The 22,618-nt window shown below is 32.9% G+C and overlaps 1 protein-coding gene across 1 annotated transcript; it reads left to right on the plus strand.

Moving 5' to 3' along the window:
- The first annotated feature begins 2,514 nt into the window (after window positions 1–2,514).
- LOC111616413 (BRCA2 and CDKN1A-interacting protein-like) lies at window positions 2,515–22,606 on the plus strand. The gene is made up of 8 exons (XM_023357830.1): window positions 2,515–2,701; window positions 4,413–4,546; window positions 4,726–4,800; window positions 12,810–12,890; window positions 12,962–13,048; window positions 21,753–21,934; window positions 22,002–22,146; window positions 22,218–22,606. Exons 1-8 carry the CDS (start codon window positions 2,530–2,532, stop codon window positions 22,383–22,385), a joined length of 1,044 nt encoding a protein of 347 aa, XP_023213598.1. The 5' UTR covers window positions 2,515–2,529; the 3' UTR covers window positions 22,386–22,606.
- Window positions 22,607–22,618: the final 12 nt, after the last annotated feature.

A 22,618-nucleotide genomic window follows, 5' to 3' on the forward strand; every position in this document is an offset into this window, starting at 1 on the left:
GAATTTTAATTATTTAGCATTTTCATTTACCTGGATTTAATTATATTTCTTTCGATATTTTACTGCAAATAAATTAATAATTAATTTTTTAATTTATTTTATAAATATTATTAACGTAAAATAAGTAATAAAAATGTTTTAAAATGTATTTAAAACAAGCGCTTATATAGACTGTGCTTCCATCTATTGAATAAAATTAAAGTTATTAATTGAAATATTAAAAAATTTATAGTTTTGTAATAATAAAAATTATTTAATAATTTATAACTTATTTAACTTTAATTTTATTCCGAAATTAGAATTATTTAGTTTTGAGATTTAATCGATTAGTTTTAATTGATATTTAATAATTTAAGTTAGTGCTGCCATCTCGTGAGATATAAAAATATTAAAAAAAAACTAATTTAAACATTTTTGTTTTATTTATTTAACAGCATTTTAACAGGTTATTAACCTATTAATTAATCTACGATTAAAAAAACATATTTTTACTATTAAAAAAACTAAAAATATTTTTCTTTTTTAAATATCCACCTACGTGAAATTTCTAATCCTAGAACTTTTTATATATTTAAAATTACTGAAGATTAGTTCAAAGGATTAAAAGTAAAATTACTATTGTAGTTTATATATTATTTAAATTTTCATTTTTAAATTATTTTTTTTTTTTAAATTTCCTTTCTTTGTTTACCATTCAACAAAATTCTATTATTATTATTGGCTTAAAAGTAATAATTTTGTATCATTTTTTAGGGCTTTGAACTTGACTTTTTTTATGTAAAAATGTAGCTTAAGAAGGTAAAATTTTTATATTTTCTTTATTTTTCTTAATACGGAGGTGGATGTGAAAGAGGAAAAGACTCTAGGGTATGAAAAAAGTCAACAATTTGATTGATTGAACAGGATTCTTCTATGCTTCCTATATGATTACATTCAAAATTTTCAATTCGATAAGCCTATATATATATATATATATATATTTCTCATGGCAGTTGCCTGAAGATACTAGTTACGTTATTGTAATATATAATCCTACTATAAATCAGAAGAAGATATATTTAACCTATTTTTTACTTTATACAAAAACTTGATAGCGAATTTAAATTTAAATAAATGATTAAATTAAAAGAACGAGCAAAAAAGTGAACGGTGATAAACGTTTATTTTCAAATATTTGAAATTTTAAATCGCGTAGAAGTGACGTAATTCTATAAGAAATGGCGTACTTTTGAATAGAGAGGTTGCGGCCGAAGTTTCCATCCGTAAAACGTGGAACGTCGAACGTCGAGCGCCGCTAAGCGGCGCTCGACGTTCCACGTTCCACGTTTTAGTAACGAAATGGGGCCACGGTTCTTTAGGAGGGCTTAAAAAGATACGGGTTTCATGTTTAAGGTCCAAATGCACAAATTATAATATTGGATCGCAAAATTCATCTTGCCAATGATATGCTTGGTCCTTTCTGTGCAATTCCCACCTTAAAGAAAGCTAAATTTTCTACTGGATCAAATAATTTGTTTAGTAACGGGATATAGATGATCCAAGCATCAATGGCGTATGAGTCGGGTTTACACAGTATGAAGTATAGAGATCACATATACAGTATATTTTTATTAAACGTATCGTGCGATCGCCTATAATCGGAAAAGTTTATTTTTCTGTATCTAATTGTGAGGGGCACTAGGCGAATGACGTTGAAGATACTATGGTGCCTATAACTGTGCCATTGCGTAAAATTTTATAGCGTAATCTCTGGTATAAGTTATTGATACTTTCGGTAATAGTTTCAGGTGTGCCCTTGTTAGAAATTATAATTTATATAAATAATTTAATCTTAATAAATACTTTATTATAATTTATTTTAAAAAGTAATTTAATATAAATTATTAATTCGATTTTTATGGATCATATTGATATTTTTTCTTAAATTGCTTTCATATTCTAGTTTTTACCTATATCATAATTTAAATTAAAAATCGTCTCGAGTATAACTAAAATAATAAATATTTTCTGTCGGATATAATTATAAGTTTTCAGAATTTAAAAGTTAATGTTATTTTCTAGCGGATAGAACTATCAGCTGATATAAAATAATTAGTTCCTATTACGTTTACAACTATAGAGTAATGACGTCAAATTCACAACCGTATCATTGCGTCACAAAGGCTTTACGTCACTTGTTTTTTCTTTTTATAATTATCAAAAATTACTAGGAATTTCATATATTTATTTAATCATATAAAATGTTTCTTATTTTCCTATTCTTATTATTTACAAAACTAATTATATATATATATATATATATATATTAAAAATAATCAATTTAATTTATAATGGAGAAAGTGACAATATAGTGTCTTCGTGTCTTGTCACTGTATTCATTCTAATGTTTCGTCTTTTTATTTAAATCTTTGTTTTTTAAATACAACAGAATAGCATTATTGTAAAATGACTTACTATCAATAGATATTTAATAACCTTATTATTATTTTGATTTTATGGGCACTAAAAGGGCCCTTTTAACAAGCCATTATGTGTTCGGCCACGCCTACAATGGGGCGGCTGGGTATAAAAGACGAGGCCCAACCTATTCAGATGGACCACACCCCAAAAATTTCTGGAATTTTTCGTCGCATATGTATTCTATCCCAAGTTTCTAGAGAGGTACTCTGTTACCTTAATCACTCGGCTATCCGGCCATGTGGTAAGTTTAATTCTGTTAGAATTACATTGTATTATACTGTATCCAGTGTAGAAAATGGAACTCTCAAGTAATTCTTTAAATAGGAATTACAGCGAGTTTTATTAATTTTCAACTAGTTTACTGTATACGGCAGTGCTTTGGTTTTATGTACAATACCATACAGTACGTCAACAATAGAATAAAAATCACTATAGAGAACGTGTATCAGCCAACAGACGAAGGGCACTAGCCCGTAACGCGTATTGGCAATTAGAACAATTAGTTAAATTAAATACTGTAAAGTACATAAGAAAATAAAATGGATGCGAAAAAGTCCAGTGCCTAGTGTCAACACTTCATGATGTCCCAAAAAATATAATAATTTTTGATCTTTTAAATTAACATTATTATGATCAAATTAGAATTTGAAAAAATCAAAAAATTATATTAACTTCTATAATTCTCTTCTATAATTTTATTTTTTGTAAAAACGTATAGACTGACATAATACAAAGAAATAATAACGTTAAAGCGTCATTATATTACTCACATCTATGCTCACAAACCAAACACATTTTAATTTAAATAAATATGTACAGTATTTGTATTTAGTAACATGTCCTTTCTACGTAACACTTCCTTTGTGTATATAAGAATGTAATAGAATATAAAGTTTTCTTCCTATTTCAAACTAGCTTTTTACGATTTTAGTTAATTTATAAATCCCGAATAACTTCTATAATGTGGCACTAAGAGGCCTTTATAGTAAGTCCATTACGGATTCGGCCAGGCTGACAATGGTGCGGGCCAAGTAGTGAAAGACGTAGCCTATCTCCAAAAAATTTCTGTGGTTTTTCGAACTGTTCGGCCTTCGATGACGTCAATTCGTGATTCTTGATCTTTTTCATTAACGACATTAATGATACAGTTTGTTATTTACTATTACATTTGCACCATTAGTAGCAGCAGCACTCGGAGTAAAAAGCCCGCTTTGTAAGCCACTTAAATTGTGTTTTATCCTTTAATCCGGGACGGGCAGAGGCCGAGTGGTTAGGGTGGCAGACTGGCGCTCTGTGGTATTCCGAATCGGACAGATTCGGAAAAATGACAGGAATTTTTTGGAGTTGGGCCTTGGGTCACTCACCACTCGGCCGCTTCATTGTGGGTCTGGCCGAACTCAAAAAAGCTTGCTAAATAAAGTTCTTTTACGAGTTAAGGGCGATTTACACTGCACACGAAAGCGAACAGAGAAAACGAGGCGGGCGAAGCGAATTTCGTTCCCACTGCAAGCGGTGGTAAGCGCTAGCTGTCGCGTACTCCCATTAGTTGACATGAAAATTTTTAACTCGCTTCACGAGGTTACATACTCTCACGTTTCTTCGTTGGTTCTCTTCGCTTCATTACGTTTCGCGCCCTTCGCGTTCAGTGTGAATCGCGCTTTATTGACCACAGAGCGAAAAGTTTAAAACAATAATTTTAAATATATTCAATGTAAAACAAATAGAATCGCGCTTTTCAGCGTATTCTATTTAAATCAAAATATGAAATTTTATATATGTGATTAATATCAAATTTAAGAATACCGTACTAACAAATTTAGGACTTATAAAATAAAACTTTGGCAATATTTGGGCTATTCATGTTAACCAATCTTAATTGAGTTGGCAGCACGTTATACATATGCGTTGTAAAGACACGTGGTAGAGTTTATATTGTTTTACTTCGTGTTTAGAAATGGCTAAAAGTAGAAAAATCGCAGGAGAAGAAGAAGAAAAAGAGAATATGCAAGTAGAGGAGGAAGAAGAAGATGATGATGATGATACTCATGAAGATGAAGAGATGTCAGAAGATGAAATGATCAATAAAGTAAGCCATATTATTATTGAGACGTATTGATGATTGCATAGTTATTACGAAATTAGAATTGTTTGGATCGACTTACACAATTACTAATTATGATGACCGGTACAAATTTGAAAATATAAACTTTTAATTGTTTATTATAGCTTTGTATAGGTTAATATTTGAGTTTTTTCTGTTTTTAGGAAATCGAAATTAATTTTGAAGCGATAACACCGGATGATTCGGATATTCATGGCATAAAAAGATTATTACAACAGGTTTGAATGAACTTTTATTAGTAATACTTTATTATTATTATTATTAATTTATTTCTATTAGATGAATCACAACAAACAGATTATATGTTGGTGTTGACTAACATTTGCATCAGGTCTAGGATGTCGTAATGTAATGGTTCAGAACGTTTGCAGACCCAAGTAGTGCAGCTGTTTGACAAAATTAACATCTGTGGACTTCAATGGGCACTTGTGCAGTTTAGGGGGTATGGCTGTTTGAAAGGTTTTCTTTCATTCTAGACTAATTTGACTCTAACATTTCCAAAACACCTATAATTTTTTGGGAATAATCGATATAAAATATGCTATAAACAAAAAATTGTAGGAATACTTACCGAGTGAGCACCGTTCAAAGATGCCATTGCTTAAGCTTGTTTTCATTGCGGAGCGACTCGTCGGACGGCGGACACGTACGAAGCTTGTCACATGACATTTGTTGGTGCTATTTGGTCATGTGACTACTCATCTCTGATGTGTTTTCTGATAAGTTATTCTTTCTGCAAAAAATTCACTGACCTTTGGAGACATCATTAATAGAAATATTAAAACATCATTCCATTCTAAATATAGATTAAAATAAACATATAATAACGTATGATAATGTGATAAATAACTAATAATTGCACTCTGCTTTTAGCTTTTAAATGGCCTAATCTCTTTCACGTCATAAAAAAAATTGTATAATATTTATTTACTTCAAGATATTACACATCTTATGTTGCATCTGATTAATATTTAATCATCATATTATATATCATGATTATATATCATGATAGAATTATTGTCGTTAGCGAGCGGTTTTACCTTTGTTGTTTCATATAGTTAATAATAATAATAAGTCGTTTCTAATTACAATAAAAATACTATAGTATATTATGATCTATCACATGATGTCTCCAAAGTTCAGCAAATTCTTCTCAAAAAGAATATGTTATCAGGAAACACATCAGAGATGAGTAGTCACGTGACAAGCTGTCTGCTGACCCGCTCTGCGACGAAAACAAGCTTAAGCAATGGCATCTTCGAACAGTGCACACTTGTTAAGTATTCCTACAATTCTTTGTTTATAGCATATTTTATATGGATTATTCCCAGAAAATTATACATGTTTTGGAAATTTTTGAATCAAATTAGTCAAGAATCGATTAATTTTATGGAAGAAAACCTTTCAAACAGCCGTACCCCCTAAACTGCACAAGTGTCCTTTGATGTTGATTTGCATCGAGTGCCGCCCCAGGTTTTTGGGAACGGCACCCAGTGTGCCGATAATCACTGGTACTACTGCTGCTGGTTTGTGCTGCAATGTTTGGAGTTCAATTTTCAAGTCTATGTAGCTTGTAATTTTTTCTTGTTCTTTATCATTAATCCTGCTGTCACCAGGAATTGTGATGTCAATAATCCATGCCGTTTTCTTTACAATAATGGTTATGTCAGGTGTGTTGGTTGCTAGAACTTTATCGGTTTGCAATCTGAAGTCCCATAAAATTTATACCTGCTCATTTCCAGTGACTTTTGTGATATTATGATCCCCCCAGTTGTTTGAGGTGGGTAAATCATAGTTTTTGCAAATGTTTCAGTGAATCAACTTGGCAACACTGTTGTGCCCCAATTTGTAATCAGTCTATGCAATGTTTTTGCATGAACTGAGAATGTGGTCTATGGTTTCATCCGATTTAGCTTTATTCTTATTATTATTAATGTAAGAAGAATTTCATTTATTAACATTTAAACTTGTGACCATTGATAGAATGCTTTGACTTTGTCAATGGTCATAAGACAGTTTTATAAACTTTTGTCATGCTTGCAATGGAAGTAGTTGGATGATGACAGGGTTTTCCATTGAAATTAAACTATTTAAAGTAATCACACACACACTCACACTCTTTCTTTCTCTCTCTCATCTCTATCCGTGCAACTGAGCATATTGGACAACAAGATGACTTTTGATTTTATCAGTTGCAATGTCATTCAGTGTTCTAATAACCTGAGGTTTTCATGGAGTCTTCACCTTCATATCATGAGGGGTTGGTCAACTTTGCATTTTCTACCACGTGGCATGTAAATATTGCCATTTGTGGATGTCAATAGTCTGGCAGGTGGAAGATATGTCCACACAATGTTCTTTGCATGCTTTGTGTCACTCCTTGGCATTTCCTCATTTGTGAATTAATCAAGGTAGTTAATTCTGAGGATTCTTCACAAATATTAATGGATGAATACATTGAGCCTTTGGGCTATTTTTTTCTAATTTCCTCATGTTTCAAGTGTAAATAGTAGTTGGAAGCACAATAATTTTGTAAAATACACTGTCTTAGTGCTGTCAATGTTTGCTGATGTCCCACCTTAGCTGAAGTCTGAAATATAGCCAATGCCTTGATAAGGACAGTTTACTGTTGGAAATGTTGATGGATATCCCAGATAAGAGGTCTGTTCAAAAAATACATGGACTGACATCATAAAACAAAAATGTACGTTATGTAGAAGTTACATGTCTGGGTCCCATTCAAAGTACTCGCCTTCTGAACACACACACTTATCCCAACGGTGTTTCCACTTGTTGAAACAGTCCTGGTATGCTTCTTTTGTAATGTCCTTCAACGTCTTTGTCGCATTTGCCTTAATCTCAGGAATCGTCTCAAATCTTCTTCCTTTCAAGGGTCTTTTGAGTTTGGGTAACAAGAAAAAGTCACAAGGAGCAATGTTAGGTGAGTAGGAGGGGTGGGGAAGAACAGTGATCGAGTGTTTGGCCAAAAACTCACGAGTTCTGAAGGCTGAATGGGCTGGAGCATTGTCATGATGGAGAAACCAATCGCCACTCTTCCACATTTTTGGCTTTTTGCAATGGATGGCATTCCTCAGACGTTTCAGAACTTCAATGTAGTAAGTCTGGTTCACTGTGGAGCCTTGGGGGAGGTACTCGTGGTGAACAACACCCTTAGCATCAAAGAAAACTGTCAGCATCACCTTGACATTGGATCGAACGTGGCTAGCTTTTTTGGGTCTGGGGGACCACTTGAAACATGCCATACGCTTCATAGCAACATCACTGTAAGCCGTCTTGAGCATAGCAAATGTTTCAGTTGCAGATTTTCAAGTTTAACACAAAATTTCACAGCAAGTCGTTGCTCCATCAGGCCATTCATTCTGAAATCTGACAAATGAAAAAATCGCACTTCACTAAAAACTGCGTAGCTAATCAACAAATCAAGATATCTGTAATCGGGAAACGGCTTTATCACCAGACGATCTGTACAAACCTAGCGACACCAAGCAGATTCCCCTGGAACCAACTGGAGCTGTGCAATTCAAACAGTCCTTTTGTACCTCATACAAAAGGAGACAAAATGCTGCAGTTGAAAACAATGGAAACATGATTGATAATAGATGGGTTGTCCTGTACAATCCATTTCTTTTGAAGAAGTACAACTGTCACATTAATGTGGACGTTTGTGCTTCAATTAAGAGTGTAAAATATTTATTCAAATATGTTTACAAAGGACATGATCATGCCATGTACGAATAAATGATAATGTCTTAACTCATGATGAGCCAAACGATTATGTTGATTCAAGATATGTGAGTGCAACTGAAGCAATATGGAGGATATTTTCCTTTCCAATGCATCAGCAATCACATGCAATGATAAGATTAGCTGTTCATTTTCCATGTGAATATACAATCTATTTTAATGAGGCAGATGAAACTGATGCTCTTGCCAGAAAAATGGATAAACAGTCAAGCCTGGTAGCTTGGTTTAAGTTAAACGAACAGGATCCAAAGGTCATACAGCATTTGTACACAGATATATCTGATCATTTTGTCATTGCACAGGGCAAATGGAAACCAAGAAGAGCAAAATGAACATTTATTGCAAGAATATATTTCGTAAGTGTAAGAGACCAAGAACGATATTATTTAAGACTGTTGCTCCTTCATGTTAGAGGATCTACAAGTTTTGAAAATTTGAGAACGATGAATAGAATTATTCATTGCATCTTTAAAGAAGCTGCAAAAGCTTTAGGACTTCTGGTAGATGATACAATGTGGAGGTCAACTTTGGAAGAGGCTGCAGGTTTTAGCATGCCCCGACAATTGAGAGACTTATTTGCATACATATGCTTATTTGGTCCTCCATCTGAACCACAAAAGTTATATGAAGAATTCCAATTACACCTGACTGAAGATTGTTGTTTGCATGAGCACAACAAAGAAGGAGAATGTAAGAATTGCGTTGGTTATGCAATGACGGATAGAGAATGTGTTTAACAATCATTGTCAAACATATGTAAGTTTTGATCTCACTTATAAACTGGCACAATATTGCCAGATTATGATAATGAGTTTAATCGAGATGAATGCAGAAATGCAGACGAGCTGATTACTCATCTAAATGATGAGCAAATGAAAGTCTTTAAGCCCTGGTCACACTATGCGATTTCCAGCCGCGCAGGCGACTGCAACCGCGACGGCTGTTCCCGCTAACTAGTAATCCCCCCTCGAAAACCGGCGCGACTGCAATTGCAACTAGAAACAAAAAGTTTGTTCTACTCGCGACGATTGCAAACACGCATCCAATCAACAAACGCCTTTATGCCACGTCATACAGTGACAACATTGAAAATAGTTCATCATCATGGCGGATAGTCATAGGATTAATACTTTTACAGAATCGAGATTGATCGAGCTTATTCAGGCTCACGAATACCTGCGGGATTTTAATTCTTCGTTTTATCGAAGATTTTATCTTTTCATGTATTTTCGCCAGCTCTATTAAAATAATCGCCTTTTTTCTTTTATTCATTCCAGAAAGGAACTGCTTGCTATTTTAATAAGAAAAGTGGCTAAAATTCCGTAAATACTCTGAAGTAGAACGTAAAATATCGGCAAACTCACGAAAGTAGTCAAAAACAAGCTACTGTAATTTTATTGGTTTATTATAGGGCCACGTGTTTCCGAGTTGCAACGTCAACAAACAATGTGTGACCACGAGAAGACGCGCGCGACTCGCGCTTGTTGCAGTTGCAGTCGCCTGCGCGGCTAGAAATCGCATAGTGTGACCAGGGCTTTAGTGAAATAAAAGTGATTGAGGATTCGTCGTTAAGGGCAAATTGCTTTTTCATTGATGGACCCGGTGGCAGCAGAAAAACTTACCTACATAAAACCTTGATACACTTTATGCAAGGGATTGGAAAAGTTGTGCTTCTTGCAGCCACAACTGGCATTGCAGTGAATTTATTGAATAAAGGTAAAACAATGCATTCGTTGTTTGCTTTACCTGTACCAATGAATGAGGCATCCTCTTCAAATATGAAAGCAAATTCAAAACCTGCAGAAATTCTGAGAAATGCTGATCTGTTCATTATTGACCAATCTACGATGGCTTCAAATTGTGCTGTAAATATAATTGATGATCTTCTTAATGAAGACATAACTTTGAACAAAAATGACTGAGTACCATTTGGTGGTAAGGTTATGTTACTTGGGGGTGATTTCAGACAATGCCTACCAATCATTCCTCATGCAATGAGACCTGCTATAGTCCAAGGAAGCTTAAAATATTCAAAGCTATGGCAAGACGGTGTTATTTGCCATCTTACACTGAGTCGTAATATCAGATCAGAAGATCCAGATCGTAGTGAATGGCTTTTAAAACTTGGAGATGGAACTTTAAACAATGAAGTTGAGTTTCCTGCGGACCTCAGTTTGGTAGAAATACCTTCAGAGTTTTTGTGTGACAACATTGTTTCTGCAACATTTGGCGACAATATCTTGATTGACATGATCTAAGATGTGTCAAAGAGGGCAATGCTTTGGCCTAAGAATGATGATGTTGATAAACTTAATCAGCAAGCAATAGATATTTTAGAAGGTTAGTACATTACATACTTAAGTGATGATTCCGTGAAGGAAGATGATGAACAAGACAACTTTAATGTTGAATTCTTGAATAGTATCACACCTTCAGGGATGCCAAATCATTGCCAAAAATTAAAAATAGGAACTATTGTAATGCTCCTACGAAATTTGAATACTAAAAAAAGGACTTTGCAACGGAACCCGTTTTAGTTATAACATCCTTATCAAAACCAAATCTGATTGAAGTCGAAGTTCTCACTGGCTCGGCTGAAGGTGACAAGGTATTTATTCCTAGAATAGATTTATGTCCCTCTGAATCGGAACTACCTTTTAAATTAAATAGAAGACAATTTCCTGTAAAACCAACATTTGCAATGACTATAAATAAGTCTCAAGGACAAACTTTGAACAAAGTTGGGATTTATTTACCTGAGCCCATGTTTGGTCATGGGCAACTATACGTTGCCTTCTGTAGAGTAAGGAAAAGAACAGATGTAAAAGTTCAAATCCCTTAAAACATCTTTACAGGGGGACTTAATGGGAGATGGTAGAGTATTTACCCAAAATGTTGTGTTTTGGGAAATACAGTGGAACCTCGGTATACGACCTTAATCCGTTCCTGGTGTTTGGACTTATACCGAATAGGACGTATACCAAACCAACCTTTTCCATAAGAAGTAATGTAAAAATGACTAATCCGTTCTCATGTAAAAAAAATGGCTGGCTTTAAACACCTTTCTTTCCTCGCTAGTTTCTGCTTGATTTTTCATGAGATCAGCGTGTATCCTTTTAACTTTCTCGCAAATAATTTCTTCCGATACGCTGTCGCCGGCACACTGTTTTTCAGTTATCCATAGCAAAAGCAGTTTCTCGACACGATTTAATGTCTTCAATCTCTGTTTAGATTTTGATTTAACCCCTTTCGCAACGTTAGCAAATTTAATAATGTCTTTATTTTTCAACGTTAGCAAATTTAATAATGTCTTTATTTTTCACGATTGTCGATATCGTCGTTCTCGGAATACGGAATGCAACAGTTAAATCTCATTAAATCTCGAACACGCGTGCCACCTTCATATTTCTCAACAATCTCTTTTTTCAGTTCCGTTGTGACTCTAGTCATTTTTTTTCTGTTGCCCTTTTGCAATTCATGATTAATAAAAATAATAAAATGTTATTTACAAATTAAAATCAGAAGAAATTTAAGAAAGTTATAAACCGTAGCACCGCGAACGTCTAGTATAGTGTAGTACACCGATAGTGCTACTTGTTCATTGATGGCGCGTATAATTGAATTAAGTCGTATACCGAACAAAAGTCGTATACCGAGCAAAATTTGTTTCGTCCAAACAGGACGTATTCTAAAGCAGACGTATACCGAGGTTCCACTGTACTTTAATCATGATTTTAAAAACAACCAGTGCCTGCAAAGTACTCCAGGCCAGTGGTGTAACATGCAGACAGATCCATGTGATTTACCCTGCCAAATGTCTCTGCACTTTAGGTAAACTATTTGTAGTTTTATTTATTTATCATTGCTATGCATGCTATTTAGTATGCCCTGCATCGGGCTTTTCAACTGGTTTCATAATACGTGGTGATGTTAAATCAAAATTGAATCTTGATATTTACAAAGCGGAGTTAACTACTATATAAATAAGATTTACTTAGTTGTTTCTTGTTATAAAGTACAATAGTAGCTACCAAATCTATTAATATGTATTTTGTCTATATCTGTTCCATGCTTTTTCCAATTTTTTACTCTTTTATTTTGATTACAGTTGCTCTTGGTAATGCAGATGTGTGGTAAGAATTTTTCTGGTTGTCAAGTTAAAGTAACTTGCGCAATGAGCAATTTTATTCTTTTAGATAAGTGACAAAGTTGCATTTATTCTGTACTTTAAATGGCAATTGTGAAACCGGCCATAAGCTGATAAAATGCAACTTGAATCAGTCAAAATTTTCTTCTGCTATTGTTACTGTTGGAAATGATATTCATAAACTAAAAGCATATTGTTTGCATTGTTGAATTTTTAATTTTTGATTGGCTAATTTTATACACATGGTGTGCATAATTTTATTTGGTTCTTTGTAATTAAGTTTTGACTTTTATTAAATTTATCTTTTTCTTTCAGCTCTTCTTGAAGGCTCACGTCAATTTGTCAGAACTGAGCGAATTGATAATTCAACAGAATTATGTTAGCAGCGTAATAAAGGTAAGAATATGATTTTATAATGATATTTAAAGGTGCAACGTGATCAAAATTAAATTTTTGTGAAATCTTAGCAAGAGATTGGAGAAGAGGACGACGACGACGACATGGACGATGAAGATTTTGGAATGATTTCGGTGATTAATATAACAGATAAAAAGGTAAACATTGTTAATTGATATAATAAAGATGCTCACCATTTAAAAGCAGCTGTGTTAAGTAAAGAAAAACACCTGCCTCTCTTTTATATGAAATAGACTATATTGTTGACCACATGCTTAGCTGTTTGTCACCTAAACACATCCAATATTCTGTTGTTCCAATTCGAAGTTTACTAAACCAAACAGTGCCGTAATTAATCTGGCTATTTTTTTGCTATTAATAATTAGGTACTAGAGGTAGACATTAGGTTCTATCTTTATAATAATTTATTAATTTTGATATTATTAGTTTAAATAACAGATGGCACCTAATGTCTATCTCTAGTACCAAATTAGGGCAATCATTTGGTTTATTATTAATACATCGGGCTTAGTGATGTTTATATATGAAGCATGCAATGCCATAATATTGTAAATACCAAAAAACAAACTTTTTCAGAAGATATAAAAAACCTTTTTTATAGTGAATGAATTCATTTCAAGTTTACAATAAAATGGTAAAAAACTCACTTGGTTACAAATTCTCTGGAATATCAAAATGATGTAAATATGTCATAACATTTTAAGTGTCAAAAGTGACTTGCACTTTAAACATTGTGGCTTCACAAATTCAAAATACAGCCTCTTACAGTGCAAATATCACCACAGTATTTTTTGCAGCAGAAAACATTTTATTGAAGAATTGAGTTCTAAATGCAATGTATTTAGAGAAAAACGGCATTTGGCATTATGGCATTGCATGCTTCATATATATATTAGGATGTTCATAATTTTATGGCCAGTCTCTAAACTATTTACATTTGGTTAGAATTACTCAAGTATGAAGTTTCATCTTGATGAGATGACATTAAACCGTGCCGAAACGAGTGCAAGACTTGAATACGAGGAATGGTTACGTGGGGGTATTTAAGCAACGGTAAAAATCAATAACATTTTATTAAGTTCTTGATACAGTAGTCATCTGTAACATTCATTACAAAATTAGAAATTGCTGTGCATACTTTCTTGTCAATGTCTTTTTTTTTTTTTTTTTTTTTTTTTGCAATCTGGATATAGCTTTCAATAGTTTTGCACACAATGCAACACAAACTCCTTTTGATTATTGATTATGGATGAAGATCCATAATCAATAATATGCGAAAATCTGGCAATAATTTAACAGCTCTTAACATGTTAACTGCCCTTTGGGCTACTAATACAAAGTGTTGTGTTTCCACATCGAAGGACATTCCTGGAGAAAATTTGTATTTATTGTAGCTGACAAAAGAATCATCATCTTTGAATTGATGCAAGGTCATTAATTGTTTTCTCTAAAATGGGTAACAAATCAATAAGACAAGGTAAATAAAAATATGCTACTACAGTGAAGAGAAATTAAATTTACCAAATAATTTGCTATCCATTTCTTCACGCAGATGAATAAATTTCCTTCCCATAAATTGATGTTCTCTGCCCAAATTGATCAACATTTTACTTTTGAAGGTCAATAGTGTCAAAAAGAGATACAACTAACAGTTCTTCAGATAAATATCTCAAGTGTTGGTTATGCTTCTTTAAAGCTGCTGTAGAAATGGTTGTATCTATCACTTCATAAAAGTCCCTGATCAAGAAACAGAGATCTTGATTAGGGGCTTTTACAGCTGCATTGCACTTAGTCATGGTTTAATGTAAACTGCTATAACAGAGAAATAGTGAAACCTCCATTAACAGACACCGCTACTTAACAAACGTTTTCATAATCCTCAGACTCTTCAAATAGGACATCTGTAATATTTACCTCTAGATAATGGACGCCGTTGTCCATAACCTACTTTACGAAAATGTGAGGGGCTAAGCCGTGGATACGGAGTGGTAAGACTCTGGTATCACTTACTCGGCAACTATTCTCTAGAATAGCCCTCTGTTTGTCTTACAAGGATGGTTTTTCTATTCAAAGAAAATCGAGTGTGGAGGGCTTTAGCTAATGTGTTACTTTAAAAGTGGAATTTTGATGATCGCGTAATCACCTTTTCCTTACGTCAGGAGTCCCAACACCAGTTAATCACTTATTTTATACACGAATTAACACGCGTTATCCCTAAATTCGTGAATATCTAACATTAATATTGAAGAAGCCATATTTATATAATAAATCAAAATATTTAATGGATCAAAAATATGAAATTATACAAAAGAATGAATCTAAACCTAATCTTAACTCTAATTTTTAACCTAAGATTATTTCTAAACCTAATGCATGAGAGAGTTCACAACAATCTATCTCTGGTCATATTACCTTCTTTAGGTCTTTCGTATCTTTTTCTGTATCTATTTGAGGGTCTTCCTCCTTCCTTGATTTATTTCTCTTCTAATATTTTCTTTGGGAAGTCCTTTTAAGTCTTCTCTTGTATATTTCGAATGTAGTTCTATGTTTTATGACTTCCTTTTGGATTCTTATAACAGCCTTGTATGATGATATCTTATCTCGCATGTTGGACTTCTTGCGTGGCAACCCTCTTTTCGACGGACTGCGTTTCGTATATCGGATTTCCCTGTATGGCAATACCTTGTTCCAATGGACTGCCTTTATTGTATGTCAGACTTTCTTCGTGTGGCAACCTTCTTTCAACAGACTGTCTCGAGTAGCGGGAAAATGTCTCTTTTATCTGGTCTTCAGTAACGTGTGCAAAACTCGACTCATCGTGAGTTGGTCTGGGAAAGGAAATCAACTTCCTTTTAAAATTGGATGTTTTATCTGGTTTTTAGAAACTTCGTTGAAGTTGGAAAAATATTAATTTCTCTCAATTTTCTAATCTTTTCTTCCACTTGTTATTTTGATTAAAATGGCCCTCCCCTAAATTTCTCACAAATCCAGATTCTCACAAAAACAAAGTCTCATCTTCAATATTTTGAAAGAATTAATTATGAATGACATATTTTAAAACTAAACAAAGAATCAGTTCAGAGGATGAATTTTGATTGTAGGCATTGAATAGGGACTGGCTTAAAATAGGAACAGAGGAGGGCATGTTGTAAAAAGCCTAACAATACTCATTATCTGTTTGACAACTTAACCAGATTAGTGTTCTGTCACCATTTATCATCATACATATTAACATTATTAATCTTGTCACCGAGAAATCATTAACTTTTCTGAAGTTATTCATTCATTCAACAGGAACTACAGTACAGCAGTAACAAAAAAGTATGAGTTTTAAGGTTAAGACAACAGTGTTTAGTGAAAATTCAAAGATTAAAGTGGTCAGTAAATCGCCTTCATAGCACAAAGTGTAGGAAGATGTTCGATTTTCTCACATTTATGACGTAATTTATGATCTTAACAGCTTTGTGGTGGCTAAAGTAATTTTTTTATAAATCATTTATTGAAAAAAGCAAAAATGTTTGAAAAATTACACCACCTCAATTAGCTACAAAGTAGATAAATCACTATATTGATTTCTATTAGTCGCTTAGATCATAAATGACATTATAAATGCAAGAACACCGAATACATTTCTTACCCCTTGAAGTGGCTAGGAAATTGCCTTCGTAACTCGATATTCAAACTCTCATTGCCTAAATCCACCTTTGTCCACCCTTCCATTCAGGTTGTTTTTGATGAATTAATAATTAATCAGTGTTTCCATTTCATTGTAATTTTTGTTCCATTTAATTAAAGTATCCTATACAATCTGTTTACTGTTTAGAATTCAATTAAAATGTGATGTTTACAGTTGAAAAGTATATATATTATTTATCAGTATATGCTGCTATGTATACTTTCTGGTATTTTCACATTCCTAATGCAAATTTGATTTTCATAATCCATTGTATTCTTCACTTTATAATGACCAGGTTAAAATACAATATGGCTGCTGGCACGTAAATCCAAATAGTGGACACCTCTAAATAGCAGACAAACTTCTTGGTTCCGACAGTGTCTGCTATTCAGTGGTTATACTGTATCATGTAAAGCTTCCTCTTCACTGATGGATAGTTTAAATTCTGACCTTAGGAGAAATATTTTTAGGGAATAAATTTTTCTTGCCATCCATCAAGCTTGGTGCAAAGCCTTATCATTTTTCTCAAAAGATCATGCACTCACAAACTACAAGATTCACACACTCACTTATACTTGTAGTTAGCTTAACCTCTCGTATGTTGTAAAATAAAACAGTAACACTTGTCTATTTGATAACGATTTGTCTCCAGTTATTTGGTGTTTCACATTCCCTATCCAAAACACACTATACTTGTGTAATTCATATGACATGGATGTATTTGTGCACCTTTAAACTAACATTAACACAGCTGGAAACTGAACATAAGCCAACAGTGCTTCATGCGTAATAACCACTCCAGGCCCAAGCAAAGTGTAGCATGTCCAGATGTTTTGACATTGATGCTCAAGTCGGTCCAGGTTAATATTTATTAGGGTTTCTCAAACGGGATCCCGGTTTGTTTTTTTAACTCGGGAAATATCCCGGGATATTTTTCTTATCCCGGGAAATCCCGCAAATTTCTTAAATTCACTTTTTTCTTATTTTGTGTTAAGGTTGAGGAATTTTGCAAATAGAAAGCATAATTAACTCATTCACTGTCAGAATACATTTGTATTTATTAATTTTAAACCTACCTATTAGTTTTTTTTTTTTTATTTTTGCTCATTATAGCATGTCACAAATGGTCAATAATCAATATATAGCTTATTTGTGGCAGGACTATAAAAATTCTTTACTTGTCGGAACCTGTAATATCTGGAATAATTGTGCTTACGCTGTCTTGAGTTTTAACCATGCCCAGTAGCTTCAATAAATGCCTGACGCCAGATTGTGCAAATTGGGCAAGGATACAAACGAGTACAAAGTCTGCAAGTATGAAGTTTTTCTTCATAAACCTGATTATTAAAGCCAAATGAATTGCCGAATTATCGAGCTCTAAGCTTGATGCCGCTATTAAAGCAGCCAAGGTAGACAAATCAAGAATACTAGAGAGCGAAAGAAGTACTACAATCTCGAAAACGAACTCGAAATCTTCCAGGCTACAGGTGAAAAAACACATAATATCTGTCTTCTCTTAAATGCATTAAACACTATTCCAATCACATCAATTGAATCGGAAAGGGCATTCTCGGTGGCAAGACTTTTCATTACTAAAATAAGAATTAGAGTGAGTTATCGGAGTATTGACCATCTTTGCTTTTTAAAATCTTATAAAAGTTTGCAATATTTTGTGTTATATTTTATTTAAAAAACGAAAATTACCTTTTAAATTAGAAGTTCATTTTTTTTTTAATTTTTAACTCAATTCAAAACATTATTTTTGTTGTTGTTGTATGCAGTTTCCAGCAAACTTTAATTAATTTTTTTCGATTTGTGAAAATTTCTACGTTATTTAAAGGTAATTTTTTTTATCGGCCTATAGACCTTACACAGCATTATTAATATGATTTTGGAGGTTACAGAACTTTAAAATTACTTTAGAAAATGGAAAATAATTATATCATTTGATTTCAAGATCTTTTGTATACCTTAAAATTAATTAATTCTATCCCGGGATTTCCCGGGATCCCGGGAAACAGTTCACTTTTATCCCGGGATCCCGGGACAAGCAAAAGACCGGGAAATGAGAAACCCTAATATTTATCAATAACCAAGAAATTAAATAATGACATGTTTTTGAGTGAAAGGAAAAAGTGGGCTGGTGGGCATTCAAAATTTTTGAAGTTAGAAAATAAGGGACACTCGGTATATTATATATGACATATATATATATATGTTAGAGATATAAGAATAATACTTGTACCAAAGGTACCACCACCTTTAGTACTTTCGTATTATACATGTCCAAAATTATACAGATTTTGGACATGTATAATACGAAAGTACTAAAGGTGACAATGTACCTTTGGTACAAGAATTATTCTTATTTGTATAGACATGATATATATAATTAGTAAATAATACCATGGCTATTCAGATCATGCACATCTGGATAAATAACTTGGGAGTATAATAGCGAGGTTGAGGCCGAAGTTTTAAACACGAAAATGTGTATGTCTGACATTCGGCGCCACTTTCCTGTAAGCCTAGAAGTTTGACAAGGTGTTTGGATAGTCAGTGGAATCATGCTTGACATTCCAAACACCATTGTCAAACATCTAGGCTTACAGGAAAGCGGCACCAAACATCCAACGTACATGTTTTCACATTTAAAACTTTGGCCTCAACCTCACTATTTTTAGTTGTCAATGATCTTGCTTTATTGACCATTTGTTGATCAATAAAATGCATGTGTCACATATCTGAAAATTTTAACAGACAGCTTTTACACACCAAAAGTATAGACTAGTGTGAGAAACCTGTAGATTGCATGTGGCCTTTGAAATTCTAATTTGCAGTCCCAGAGTTTTGTCTGTATAATTTTCTTTTCTGACAAAGAAGATGCAAACTATTCTCATCTTTTTACTGGCCAAATTTAAAGTATATATATTACTAAATTGCATGTCATTAACACATTATTTTAGTACCGAGCATACTGGAGGTTATCAAGTATGTTGGATCTCTGCAGGCTAAAAAGCTGGCATCTTAAGAAAAAGTGCATGTGACCCACATTTGGGAAAGGCTGCTTGTCACCATGATGTGTGTTAGCATGAAATGTCACACAACAAAAATTTAGAAAATATAAATAACAAGAATTTGTATTATTATCAGTAACAACAAAAGTTATGGCCATTACCTGAATTTGACAATCAAATTTTGTACATGTCCTATGAATTGTTATTAACATTAGGGTGAGTTTTCTTGAAGATAAAACCTAAAAATATTTGAAATTTTTGTATAATTTTGCTCTGATGAAATAGCATCTTATATTTATCGATACCGAGACAATTACTCAGCGACATCACATCCAGTCTGACGAAAAGCAGGAGTGGGAAGCGAGTTTTTTAATGTAACATCTGTCTCCATAAAAAAACTTCAACTTATTTGAATCATAAGGGTGGATGCACATATGGTGTGGCAACAAAAAGCAATCCTGCAAACACATCTTTTCTGTGTGGTAGCACAAAATCTAAACACAAACGGAAATGTGTTTTAGATTTTGATGCATGTGTGCAGTGTTCAAGATAGTGAACGATACCAACAATGCCATTATCCTCATGTTTACAAATTTTGTTTTCTACAGCTCGCTTTATTTAGCTAGATTTTTGATTAGAGTTTTTTTCTTAGATCAAGAAAGAACTGATGTACAAAATACACTTATTATTTATTGAGATCTTAATTGAGGAATACTATTTTGGGTATGATTTGTTTGTTTTTTCCTTTGAATTAAATTATATATGATTATTTGTGTAGAATTTATGTTAAATTTATTACACTTTCCTCTTTATTCTAGTGTGTCAGTTAACAGTGTTGAATTTTCTGTCATTAAAACAACACACAATTCTGTTGACTGAGAAACACTGTTATTGGTGGCTGCTGCAAAAGATAGAATTTAACCAACTTTCACAGCAAAAAAGGTGATGTCGTACTGCCGCCCTTAATCGGAAAAATGGAGAGTTTGATCATATAGAATGCCCAGTGTCTTTAAATATGTAACAGTATAAGTACAATTAATTTTTTGGAGTATGAAAAAAAACTTTGTTAATGAGTTTTCAAGTTTGATTTAAAATGTTAATTACAGACAATTCACAGGATAATTAACAAAATTGCTAAAAATTTGTGTAGTATCATTTTATATTAAGATAAAATTTCTAAAATTTTGAATTTTTTACTGTTAAATGCAAATTTTAACTAAGGTATTTATAATTTCTTAAAGTGATTTATTGAAGCTAAAGGGGGACCAATTGATTACTAAAGACTAAACACTGTATTTGATGTTGAAGTGTGAGTCCCAGGCATTCATTATTGCAATCATTTACTGTTTGATATTGTTTGTTTTCTTTATAGACTATTCTGGTTAAGATGCTCCACAAATTTTCTATTGGATTTATGTCTGGACTTATCAGTGTGATTGATTGGTTTTTAATTGAAAAAATAGAAGGCCAATGTTATGTTGATTTTGAGTCATAAATTGGAGCAATGTCCTGTTGAAATTTCCAATTGTTTCTTCCTTAACCAAATGTGATTAGGTTATTGTAGAGCAGTTCCTTGTATTTAAATGTAACAAACATCCTGAAGCCCAAGGCATTGATACTAAACCAAACGATCACCGTAATTAATTGGACTATTATTTTGCTATTATTAATAATGAGATATTAAGTAATTTGGTTATTAGAGATAGACGTTAGGCGCCATCTCTTATGTAAATTAAATAAGAGATGGCACCTAACGTCTACCTCTAATAACCAAATTACTTAATAATAGCCCAAATAGTTTCTGGTATTTTTGAGATTTTGTATTTCCATCTATAATTATAATGGCAAAATAGACCACACCATCACAGATCCTCCAACATGTTGCCCACATATGCCGATATATGAAAATCCATCAGGACCGTCTAAATTCCACTTCTCGTCTAAAAAAATGGAAATCTGATGGAGAGAAGTTTTGACATTTATAATTAATTTTTTGGGGTATAGAAAAAACTCAATGATTTGTTAAGTGTACTTATAAATAACATACTGTACAACATGCTAATATTATAATTAAAACTTTGAACTAGGCAAACACACAAGATTAACAGGAGCATAATTTTTGTCTTAGTTTGATGTCTTAAATTACAGGATGTCAACTGTGTGAGTCAGATATGGTCGTTTCTCAAAAATCACTGCAAGGGAGCAGGTCCTGAAGGAAAGAAGTTAATCTCCATTCTGGAAGATCCAAATGCTAGAGTAGGTCTTATACTGAGTGAACGGTTTATGAACATCCCTCCAAAAATTGCTCTACCGCTCTACGAAAATCTTAGGTAATTGACATTTTAGTAATTTTGATCAATAAATATTGTTAATTATAATTAAGATCATCTTTTCCAGGATGGACATGAAAAAAGCTGTTGATAAAAATATGAAATTTGATTTTTCACATTACTTGTTAATAAGTAAGATTTATCACCAGAAAATGGTGAAGAAAGATGAAAGTATCATTTTTGCAAATGCAGAAGAGGAATTCTTTGCCGAAGTAGGTTTTCGTAAGCTTTTGCAAAAGGCTTGTTTTTGTTGTTTTAATGACAATTTTGATTGCCTTTACAGGAAGCTGAAGTTCAGTTTGAATATTCTGTGGCTAACGAATCTGATACGGTACTGATGGGAGGATGGTCCGAAGACGACAGAGAATGGAAACCTTCCCGGAAGATATTATTGATACCCAGTCCAAAACTGGATGTTGTGATTCAGAAGTTGCAGTCTGAATTTTTGTAAACTGTTTATAAGCATACAGTAATTTGTAAAATAAAACTTTTTATTTAGAATTTATATAATTTATATGTATGCAAATGATTTACCACCACAAATAAATATTTTTGTTAGAAAATTATATTAATCTGTGTATTAAGAATTTTTGTTATGTTAACAGTAGGCAGTTTCTAGCAGTGCCATATCAGAGGCCATGCTGTTTAGTATTGGTTATTGTGTAACTAAGTATTTTAGTTTGA

The sequence above is a fragment of the Centruroides sculpturatus genome, unplaced genomic scaffold (assembly GCF_000671375.1).
Source record: "Centruroides sculpturatus isolate CEXI.00-Female unplaced genomic scaffold, Cexi_2.0 scaffold55, whole genome shotgun sequence".
Lineage (NCBI taxonomy): Eukaryota > Metazoa > Arthropoda > Arachnida > Scorpiones > Buthidae > Centruroides > Centruroides sculpturatus.

Coding starts and splice junctions, on each gene's coding strand:
- LOC111616413 (XM_023357830.1), top strand. CDS start 2,530: ATGTGTTCGGCCACGCCTACAATGGGGCGGCTGGGTATAAAAGACGAG. Junction 13,049..21,752: donor TTAATATAACAGATAAAAAG/GTAAACATTGTT, acceptor CTTAAATTACAG/GATGTCAACTGTGTGAGTCA. Junction 22,147..22,217: donor AAGAGGAATTCTTTGCCGAA/GTAGGTTTTCGT, acceptor TTGCCTTTACAG/GAAGCTGAAGTTCAGTTTGA.